Genomic DNA, 12,077 nt, shown 5'->3' on the forward strand with positions numbered 1-12,077 from the left:
TGGCCTCTTATTAATTAAAACACATGTTGGTATGTGAGGAGTAGTATCTCCATTCAGACATGGCCTGTGTAGAATTGTGTTGTGTTGCTGATTATGTAAGTTTCTTCTGCTTGTTTATTTGATTATGTATAATGTGATTATTGTTTGTATATACTAATTGTTTCTATTTGTTTATGGTTTGTCAGAAACCAACAATTACCATCACTTGCCTACGATGATATGTTTACTCCTGCATGTGTCATTTAAAAGCCACTATTGTGTTAAATGAGAAAAGTAACAAGTAAACATTAAAGTAGACAAAAAGTAGCTTTAGAAATAAACATTTTATTTGGTTCAACATAAAATTTATTACACACGTGTTTAGTCTATAATGGCCTAACGTAAAGTCAAATACTAAAATTTGAGAAACATCTCAGTATTTTGTTTGTTCACAGTTAAATACACTGGTAACTACCAAAACAATTTTTTAAATAAATGAAATTGTCCTCTAAATAAGAAACTAAAACTGTCAGCAGTTGGCGGTAAATGTCTGAATAAGTCATTGAGTTATTAATTCCGCCACTTGAACTATAGACTGTAATTCTTCTTCCTTCCATTAATTGTATTCTGTATATATTTGATGATTCTGGTAACTTATGAGCAAATATGATGGTTCAGGTCTGTCAAAGGAATATAATACTTTGATAAAAACAATCCCAGTTTGTTAGTTTGTTAGTTCAACTAATTAAAAGTCAACCAATGTTGAGTGAGGGAAGCCTACATAAGGCCCATGCATGTGTGTTACATATACATCTTTAATTTAAATGATGAAGAATGACAGATTGGAAATGCTTTTTCTGTGTGTTAAGTATAGAAGTACAATTTGTTAGCAATGTGCTTGCAGCCCTGGTCCGAGAAGACATGCTCCTCTTTAGGGAAGAAGATTAGGTCATCAGCCATCTTTTTAACCACATTTTTATCTGGGACACGAAATCCACCATTTTTTTATCGATTAAACTAGTGTGCCAGAAACCACCTGTGGAAAGAGAGAAGAATTTGCCATTATAAAAGTAATTAAAGCTGCAAGAATCGATGACGGGCCCAAGCCATCAGCGCAATCGCAACCCCGGTGGCATCAGGAAAACAGTGCACAGCGGGCACGTGCATTTACTCTAACCCTCTGGCAGTCTGGTTTTAAGGGTTACAGCATTGAAAGGGTTACACTATAAAATCAAGAGTGTGAGACACACACACACCACAATATATAAAACTTTGGCAACACTTTACAATAAGGTTTCAGTTTTCAGTTAACATTAACTATATTAGTTAACATGACAATTATATATCATTTATTAATGTTAGTTAAAATTAAGTTTACAACTAATACATTATTCAAATTTAAAGTTGTATCTGTTAACATTAGTAAAAGGTGCAGTAAGCGATTTCTGAGAAATGCTGTTGATATTTGAAATCACCAAAACAAACACACCCCTACCCAAAATATTCACACCTCTATCTTGCCTCCGCCTCCAAATTTCTGAACATGCTATTCAACACAGGCACCTCCCCATCACTACTGGACACGCCCCTTACTGGTGATTGGCTACAAGTGTGTTTTGGTGCTCGGTCCAATCCACTTTCAACAGCGTTTCTTAGAAATCGCTTACTGCACCTTTAATGCACTGTGAATTAACACGAACAAGAATTTTTTTTATTAACAAAGGTTAATAAATGCTGTAAAAATGTGTTGTTAGTTTGTTAGGTAATGCATTAAATAATGTTAACAAATGAGACCTTATCGTAAAGTGTTACCAAAACTTGTATTGATCTATAAGCATTTGAGAAATATTTATATAAAACTATATATTAACTTATTTTAAGTATATGTTTGTCATTCTATCTAATTGAACAGAGCAGTAAAGGATCAGGCTTAAAATAGTTCTTATCCTATGAGTGAGAGAGGGTAGGATATATAAAACTTTTAATGATCTACAATCATCAAAATCAGACAATGTATGAGGAAGTTATAATACACTTCCTGTTTCTCATTTCTCGCGATAATTTTGTCGCCTCGCCATGATCAAAACGTTCGAGATCAAAAATCCTTTGCAATTTAGCATCCCCAATGTCTTGAGATCACGTTGACCGAGTTTGGTGACAATCGGGTACAAAACCTAGGAGGAGTATATCAAATGCCAGAGCATGTGCTTTTTACACCGCTCTGAATAGCCAACTTCCTGTTGGGTGGAGCCTATGACATGCAGTGCGAAAGTTGTTCAGCTCAATGAGATCTATATGTGTACTGAATTTCATATGAATACATCCAAGTATGTGTGAGATATACATCAAGTTGTCTGACTGTGTTCCAGGGGGCACCGTAAAGCCCCTGTGCCACGCCCGGGTACCAGCCTCAGCGGCGTCCTAATGGCTGCAGGTTCCAATGTGTGCCAATTTTCAACAGATTTTGGGGGTTAAGGCCCCCAAAAAAGCCCCAAAAGGTGGGGAAAATCCTTAGACGAACAAGAGTCTTATAATAATATAAAGGTAATACAAATGTTGTGGGATTTTCAGCTCACTATGCTGTACGGCTGTAAAATTTGATTGAATGAGCCACGCTATAGGCAGAGTAGGCGATTGCCAAGGGCCTTGGGCTTTGACGTGGGACCTCCATAACCATAACATCCCCTATACGCTAGTCTACCAGTCAAGACAGGCAGCAAAATACTAGCCTCATTGTTCATTGGATATCATTTTCACTCACCTGCAATTAAACCAATTAATATTGCCGTTTCAATGCGGGTCCTACCTTATGAATATTTGCTGTACCAAACACATCCTTCAGGTGCTGAAACAAAAGGCTAAATAGGCAAAGATGTCCAGCTCCTAATGCAGGTGTGTGAGTTGCCTATATCTATTTTGGAGTGATTGCAATGTATTCTAAATATAAACTTCTGTTCTGTTGATCAGCGTCATTTCTGGACAGATCATTCATCGCTTTATTACGAGTCTGACACGTACAGACGCGACGCTTTGAATTTGTGTGTACAATGAATGACATCGCGTCAAAGCAAAGAAGTTTGTTTTCAAAATCAAAAAGCAAACACTAAAGCATTTTTTGTTTCAAAAATAATAAAAAAAGAACTCTGATGTATCTTCTAAATTCTGCTGATGATTACATTACTGCTCTAACCCTTAATTTCAGTTTCAATTAACTAGAAACGTCTCTCACTTCCACTTGATTTCTGTATATGGAGCATATTTAAGGTAGCAATACATAATATCACATTATTAATATTAATAATAGGACAATATCTGTAGTCAATATTGATTAAATGTGAGGGGGAAATCCTGTCCATACCCAGCTTATCACCAAAAAATTATAAAAGAACCGAATAAATTACTGGGCAAATTATTGCAAAATATTAATACTAATAACAATAATTAAAAAAAAATCTGGATATAAGCTTTGCAGTGAGCTGGTCCTCACAGAATATTTTCGCCCAGTTTTTCCAAGTTGGATGTGCCGTTCTTGGCATCTCAAGTGCTTAACCTCACTTTCGGGGGCACAGTTTGTTACCACTTACAGCTGTTGACGCTGTGCAGGTCTACGTACATTTGTGTTTTTTGTTACGTTGCATTAATGCCTTACGCTGATTAATGTTGTTGTATCTGAATCCATGTATCATTCATTAATTAGTTTTTTTAATTTAATATTGAAAGTTTAAAAAATTAGAAAACGGCTCCTTTTTCGCCTTTTCATTTTTTCCCCCAAAAAACGGAAAACATAATTGTTTGTTTTTGTTCAGAGGTGGAAAAATGAATAGCGAAAATGAAGCACACATGAATGCGTACTTTATAAAACGATCATGTTGCCATTTCCATTTGAAAATTTTACTTTCAATATAATACATACAGTATTCCAGTGCATGTGGCAAAAAGGTTTGCATACTTGAGCTAAGGAAAGAGGGTTGAACTAGAAATGCAAACAGTAAAATTGTGTTTGTACAGTAAACGGGTTGTGTGTGTGAGATCATGAAGACTTGAATTTGGCTTATTCAGTACTCATGTTATACCTATCTATGCAATCCAGTAGAATACTGCAATACATTTAATATACAACCCCTATTAATCAAACATTTTTTATTATTAGGCTATGATTATTATTATTATTATACCCTCACTGGGGGCTGAGCCGCCCTAAAATGAAAATCCTAGAATCACCCCTGCCAGCGGCATCGCTATTGGTTGGAAATTGTGTGTTTTTCTACCCCATGCTTAGCCCTTGGTTCGGGCTGATCATCACACAGCGAATGCTTCGCAATGTTGAGGAAACGCTCGAAAGGGAACGTCTCTGGTTACTATAGTAACCTTGGAGCGGGAACGAGACATTGCGAAGGTCGCCGTGCTCTCTGCTCGATCAGTAGCGCAAGCGTTCAGTCTTAGATTCTGAAGCAATTGTCGCTCTCACCGCATTATATACTGTCCCTACAAATGTCAGTATTTGCATGTGATTTGCACAATTGCCCACGTTATTGTACTGGTGTTATCCTATATGCGACGCTCTTATTTTTTCCAGGTGCATGTCAAACACTATAACAATTTACAAAATAGCCTACAGCAATACCAATGTCTCCACAGCTTTGACTGATACTGTGTAGTGCTCACCCTTATATTTGATAGACCCACAATAATCTCATTGTTAGAAGCATTAAGCCAGCAGATAAATCTATACATAAGATTTCGTAACAGAGCTCTAAAAGTGATTACTCTTGCACTCACAAACATTTCACTTGCAATATGCCATCCAGGTCTCCTTAGTAAAATTCTCATTGTATCATTACAAGCTACTGGGAGCTACTGTAAACTAGCTGTTCTATAGTTGAACCACAAATGAGCAGTATAAAGTATTTTAAACAATGACGCCACCTCATCTGAACGGAAACTAAACTTACTAAACACACTTCACTTGACAAAATGAGATTATTATCTTGGCAAAATTTTAAAGCTAGTACTCATCTTCATAATGATGGCATTCATAAGGTGTACACACATTTAGAATAATACATTTCTTATCTCGATAAGTAATCTGTATTGCAATACACCAATAAACATCCAGTCTAACCACCTGAACCAGTGTGTCTAAGTTTCTTTTCCACAGTATGGCTACACCCCCAGATATCCTACCTTTAATTAAATCCATACCAAGATCTGTTGTGGATTCACCAGCACCATGAAAATTATCATTAAAAGAATTCAGTTTATCCAAGTCTTGCATTGCTAAAAATGTCTCTTGCAAGCATAAAATGTCACAGTTCTCCAAAAGGCTGTCCACAACCATACGGCGGGCTTTATCCCCAATACTCTGGCCCACACGCAGACCACGACAGTTGTATGACACAACCCGAATGTCCATGGGGGGCACCAGTACTTGTTTATTCTACCCGAGGGTGCACACTTTTACTAGCAGGTGAGAGCAAGAGACACTTGACGTACTGGTTTTGTTGTTAAAGACAGACTGTGAAAGTTCCGTCTCTAGATCCTTCAGCTGGATCTCCTCTCGTTCTCTACCATCCCTCCAGAATTTCATAACCACCTCGCTGATCATCGCACTCCCAGCATTGCTATAAAAAAAACACAACAACTGGCTTACAGAGGCTGCTTGGTTGAAATGTATGGGTCAACAGTTTTCTGTGCCGATGCCACTGACCTGAGGAAGATGAAGATGGCCTGTCTGTACGACACTCCGTTCAGGTTGTCGTAGAAGTCCAGGTAAGGTTTAATACTGTCGATCAGCCCGGGATGCATTTTATCCATTTCATCAAAGATGAACAGTGAACGCGGGCAGATGGAAACATTCCCTCGTATCCACTCTGGTAACTGGATCTAAACAAAAAATGTGTTAATGTGTGTGTGTATATATATATATATATATATATATATATATACTGTATATGACAGTGAAGGGACACAAAAAATATATATATTAAAATGTAATTGTATTCGTTTTGGTGCAACAAAATACATGTCATTTCCACATATTTGCATATTGTGCATATTCACTGTATTACTCATTACCTTGTACGTGTCAATGTGAGCCTTGTGAGGAAAGTGTGCTGTCGCTGTAAACAGGTGAACGAAGTTGCTCCTCATCTTGTTCTTGTAAATATTTTCTGCTATAAGTTGGCTCACGAAGTTCTTCCCGGTCCCGGTCGAGCCGTGGAGGGACAGAACCAGCGGTTTCTTTGGGTTCTTACTCTCTATGAAGCCTGTGACGGCTTTCAGGATGACCTGAGCAGCGACATGCTGCCCGAAAAGCTTTGCTTGAATGTCTTTCTTCAGTCCTATAGATGAGAGGACCGATTTATAGCAACTACATGTTGGCACGCTGTACTGATTTACAAAACATGCAACATTCCAGCAATATCCAATTGTTGAGACATAAACATATAAAGTAAATAATCTTAATAAACCTAACTTTTTTACATAAAGCATGAGAAAGCATAACAAAAACTTTCATTTTGCTCCCTCCTTCAAGTCAACTGCTTGGTTCACGCATTGTTGACTCGAGAACTGTGGTAACAAACCATTCTCATTGTACTGCTGTTGAACTACTGCCATTGGTTCACTGTTATATATTTCCAAAACGATTGGTTTGTTCATCTATGCTGTTCAACAAAATACATGTCGGTGTTCTCAGTTCAGTGTTTGACTGGAGCGCTGCTACAGAGCTATGGGAGCATATGGGTAGCACATTCAATTTGAAATGGAATGTGCAAAATGGCAATGCAATATGTAAAATGGCATATATCTGTATTTACATTTCCCCATACATATTTGCAACATTTGGTGAAAAATGAAAATTCAATTATATAATTTATATTGGCCATTTACTACTTTTAATATGTAAATGAAATGCATATTGTAACACTTTATAATTAATTATTATTATTATGTCCAAGCAAACATTGCATCAAAACTATTATTTAAATGGTATTTTCCTAAACGCATTTAGACTCAGGTGGGATAGCATTTTTATCAAAATACCGCATGATCAAATTGTATCAAAATGCAGTGTGAAATTCAAAATGCATTCTGAGCCAAAGATATAGAAAAAGGGTTGCAAAATGGTGATTTAAATGTCTCTTTTTTTCTTAAATGCATTGACACATTCAAGACTGGGGTGTGACGAGACACGAAATTGGGTTCACCAGAATGAGACAAGACAAGATTTGTACACAGTATTTTAAAGAAATCCTCAATGACGAAATCATGACCGGGAAAAATAGACTGCAGGTGCATTTTGAAATGTTTTAACTAGCCTAATCATCTTGTATGAATTATCACATGCAGTAAAAGATCACTGTGTCTCATTTAGAAGGCTGCACCCTCCGGAGGTCACATTCGAAGGCTGCATACGTCATCGAGGCTGTCTCATTTCAGAAAAGCAAGTAGGACACTTCGAATGCGACCTTCTTTCACAGGAATTGCATGAGGAGGATGCATGAGGTGTATCCTACGCTGCTACAGATAACCCACAATTCTTTGCGTCGCCGTGAACAACCGTTGTTAATTTGAAAAATGCCGGCGCCGGCAGATGTAATGTACACACAAGCACAGATGTGGTGTTTACAACTTACCTTAATTCGCCTCGGTAAAAATGGATAAACTTTGTTTTTAATATACTCCTCCTTTTCATCTCTAATAGATGCCTGCTGTAGGCACGCTGCAGCTCCTCAAACACTGAACAAAATAAAACAAGTAAAAGCATTTTTTTTCAAATTACTTTCCAAATTTAGAAATAATTTTCCTTTATTTAAGTAGTGTGAGAGCGCAACGATGCTCTAAATGTGTTGGCATAGCAACGTGATACTTCCGGTTTCCTTTTCCGCCTGTCCTACGAAGGCCGTCTCGTTTAATTCTAGGTTGAGGACACTTCGTACATGCATCCTACAGAGGATGCGACCTCCGGAGGGTGCAGCCTTCTAAATGAGACACAGCTCCTGTTGCACACCGTTTCCAGGAAACATGTCGTTCAACCCGGAAACCCTATGTTGCACACCGGTTTGAGCTTGAACATACCCCTGTTTTCCGGGTTTGAGGTTTGACTAAGTGATAATTAAATAAATAACTGCATACGCCTAAATAATTTAATAAATACTCCAAAAAAAACCCCTCTTCATTTTATAAGTCATTGTATCATTTACATTTCCTCATGTGTTTTTATTTATTAATGTTGCAGGTTTCGTTCTGTATATCACACGATTTACTCAAATTGTATTCTGATCAAATCCACTCTCTTTTACCTTCTTCATTGAAGTTGATCCACATCTTATTACAGACTTCCTTAATGAAAGACCAGTTTACCAGAGCAGCAACTCCTGCAAAAACTCCAATAACGACGGGCACAGGAGGGAGCATCTCGCTTGTCGTTTCACATCGATACAGAAAAGCTCAACTCAGACTCAACTCAGCCTCCACTTCCTAGTCACATGAGCTTTCTGAATTTTGAATCTCGTTTTGAAGTTTGAAGACTGCTTTGAGATGAAAAATAAATAAATAAATAAATAAATAAAAATAAAAAACGAAATATATTATTTTATAGTGTAAGACCATGGCTGGGATGAATATCAAGAAAAAGTATTTTTTTGCATTATGTAAACCAAACAAAAACCAAAGAACTAAACACGACTGCTGTGTTTTAATGCATACGTTAAAAGCTGTTCTTGATGAGTATGATATTCATGATAACTCGATTATAACGTGTTAAATAAAGTACTTATTCTCGGGAAATACTCAAAAATGGATGGATAAATTATTTGCTTGCGTTGTAATTACTACCTATGTACTCTAGGGTGCCTGCAATGTCCACATATTCTGTTCTGCACTTTTAACCATCCGAGGGAGTGAAAAAAGACATTCGGAGATATAGCTATATAAACCAATGCAATTAATTAATTAATCAATAATAATAATAATAATAACAATAAAAGGAAACAAATGACATGTATATGAAATATAAGTAAACGGGAAAACACTTTTTAACTTTTAATTTATTATTATTATTTTTATATTAATTGTATATGCTGAACAATTAACATTCAAGAGTATAACAAAAGGTTACAAACATGGTGTTCAGGTTTTCTGGAAGAAAAAAAAAGAAAAGGGAAAGAAAAACAAATAAATAAATAATAGTAAGGAGGGTATACATCAATAATCACAATAGAAAAGAGACGGACCTTGAAGAGTTTGGAACTCTCACTGAATTTTTTATTTTTTTATTTTTATTTATTTTTATTACAAAACTTGTAGAAACATACAGAAACAGGGAAGCGAGACATGAATATATCACAACAAAAAGCAATTATAAAAATAAAAACAGAAAACAAATATTCTGTAGTTGCATGTCAAATTAATTATTGAACACTCACTGAACAGCTGACGCGTGACGTCATTTCCGGTTCTGCCATTTTGCGGATCGGTCTCGAGCTGCGGGTGTGTTTCTTGCCGAATACCGATAATATAGTCTTAACAATAAAGCCCAATTAAACCGGCAAAATGTCAGATTTTGATAGCAACCCCTTCGCGGACCCGGACTTCAGCAACCCGTTTCAGGTAATGTCATTTCAGTGCTGTTTTTCTTACAGTGACTCGGCGTACCGCTTTTTTTACAGAGAAAGTCGATACATTTTCTAGTCATTTCGAACACGTCCATATAAAATAAAGTAATTTAATCCTAATATCTTAAGTGAAAATGACAGAACCGTTTTTAACCGGTCTGCTGTGTGTAAATATGTCATTATTGGGTCTTTGGTTTGTTTGCTAGCTATTACTATTACTATTATTGGGTTTCTGGATCAGATTATGTGGTAGTTTTATGTTTAGTCAGTCCAAAACAAACCTGTAATTCACTATAAATTACATTTGACCACATTAGCATATTCTCTGTAATGGCTTTATTATGATTATTAAGACGAAGAGGCTTTGGGTTTGGTTTCTAACCTGGGTTTCATTTGGCGTGTTTTGGGCTTTGTTTTATTTTAGAGTGTGTTAACTAGTGAATTATCTGCTGTTGTTGAAGCTGGCAGTGTGTGGAATGAATATGATCACTTTACAGTCTGTCTGCACGTTTACACAGGGCTGAATGATGTGTGTGTGAGAGAGAGAAAGTTGTGTGTGAGAGTGTTTGTTTGTTTGTGTGTGTGTGTGTGAGAGAGAGAGAGTGTGTGAGAGAGAGTTTGTGTGTGTGTGTGTGTGTGTGTGTGTGTGTGTGTGAGAGAGAGAGAGAGAGTGTGTGTGTGTGTGTGTGAGATGGATGGATGGATGTAGGCCGCGCTGTTTTGATCAGTGATATGACTGTGTTTGTGGCTCCGGTCAGCTGAGGGAATTAGATCCCTGACAGCCTGTTTTATTTTTAATTTTGTGCAACTACGTTGAGCAAAACGTGGAAGCATTTGTCATCTATGCACCTTTTGTGCACCTATGCACCAAAGCTGATGATTTTGTGAAGTAACACTGTTTTGTAAATAAGTTAATCCTATCAAGCCTACTGTGTCATATGTGATAATTCTTAGCCCTTTTTATGTTACCAACATGATCAAAACTTTGCTGTTAAACCTGTTGCACCCAATCTACTACTCACAATCCAGCAAGTAAAAGGTCTTTTAGTCTAATTGTACAAACGTCAACTTTAAGCTTGTGCTTTTTGCTTTGAAATCTATGGATTTTTAAAATAAAGTAGATATAAGAATAACTTTGATATTGTTAATAATATTTCAAGATGAACACCTACTGGACTAACTTCGCTTTACTTAATTATCCAGACATAATTTTTTAGGAAAATCATGTTCAAATGTGAGTTTCAAATATGATCATCTTCTGAGGAACGTTTATTGTTCATCTCACAATCATTATTGTATTGAATTGCATTACATGTGTTGATAATAAAACTAATTATACTAATAAACATACAAATATCAGCATCTGCGCCAAATTGCATCTTTTTAATCTGTTTGGGCCTGAGGTGTTTTTCTAAATATTCTCATTATATTAAACTATATGAGCCATAAAAGCATGATGTATCAAATGTGATACTTAACATAAAACACACATGCGAACTCTTTCTTTTAAATTTCATCTTAAGGTCCAATTAATTGCCTTTTTCTTTTAATAAAAAAAATGGACTTATTTCAAATGTCAGGCTTCACAGGTTAATACACAAAGGCCATCTGCCTCGAGTTTTTCCTCTCTCTTGTATTCTCCGGGGAGAGTCTGTATATTTGACATTACAGGTGTTGTAGACTCACAGGTGGGATCGGACCCGTCTTGGAGGTGCGGGGGGGACAAATGCAAATTCATGTTCAGCAGATTGTGGCCTTTGTTCGGCCGGATAGGACATGATCATTTAGACCTCTTAGAGAAAGAACCTTTGCTTTTGGTCACCCAGGTCTCTCTCTTTTCCTCATTTCCAATATCAAACCACTCATGTTTACACACACACACACACACACACACACACATCACAATCATCAGCAGCAGTTGACCTTCTCAGAAGTGTTTTTATTAAAGCATACCTCTTAAGCCGTCATTAAACTCAACTGGTGAGATGAGGTATTTCGTTAAGTGATCAGCAGTAATGGTATGCGGTCCGTCGAGGAGTTACCGTGGTAACTCAACACTGTAGCTGACCGACTGTAGCGGCACGTCTCAATAATTAATGCGGCCTCCTGATTGCATTGTGTTTCTGACTCACGTCTTCAGTGAATACAGACTGTCTTGCGCTTGTAGATTCTTATTGTCTTGATTAATTTGCTGGGTTTGCTTCCAGACCTCAAAATAAACCAGACCTCAGTAAATATCTGACAATCCTGGGTTTGGTGTTAGCCCATCAGCATGCAGACAATGGCATCTCGGTTGGATCCTTTTAAGTTTATGCTGCTGTTATGATGCCACATGTTAGTGGACTTAGTTCAGAACATTTTAAATGACATGTTTGATTTGTTATAGTCTGTACATAGTGACATAAATGAACTTTCTGAACTTGATGTGTTGGTGTTTAAGGTGCTTTGAACTTAGCTTATCGAGACTTTAGAGCTGGAAAA

General features: G+C 36.9%; 2 protein-coding genes across 2 annotated transcripts in view; one reads left to right on the forward strand and one right to left on the reverse strand.

Moving 5' to 3' along the window:
- Positions 1-462: 462 nt before the first annotated feature.
- On the reverse strand, positions 463-8,397 carry LOC107599373 (torsin-1A-like). The gene is made up of 5 exons (XM_016290948.1): positions 8,283-8,397; positions 6,055-6,320; positions 5,687-5,862; positions 5,473-5,600; positions 463-1,015 (listed from the first exon to the last, which is right to left on the reverse strand). Exons 1-5 carry the CDS (start codon positions 8,395-8,397, stop codon positions 924-926), a joined length of 777 nt encoding a protein of 258 aa, XP_016146434.1. The 3' UTR covers positions 463-923.
- Positions 8,398-9,420: 1,023 nt separating this feature from the next.
- The window catches only part of LOC107599399 (secretory carrier-associated membrane protein 1-like), a 30,667-nt gene continuing 28,010 nt past the window's right edge, over positions 9,421-12,077 (forward strand). Inside the window, exon 1 of the mRNA XM_016290979.1 lies at positions 9,421-9,591. Within this exon, the coding sequence (XP_016146465.1) occupies positions 9,535-9,591 (57 nt within the window). The 5' untranslated portion in view covers positions 9,421-9,534. The remainder of the gene's footprint in view (positions 9,592-12,077) is intronic.

Source organism: Sinocyclocheilus grahami, unplaced genomic scaffold (genome assembly GCF_001515645.1).
Source record: "Sinocyclocheilus grahami isolate Dianchi unplaced genomic scaffold, SAMN03320097.WGS_v1.1 scaffold265.1, whole genome shotgun sequence".
Classification (NCBI taxonomy): Eukaryota; Metazoa; Chordata; class Actinopteri; order Cypriniformes; family Cyprinidae; genus Sinocyclocheilus; species Sinocyclocheilus grahami.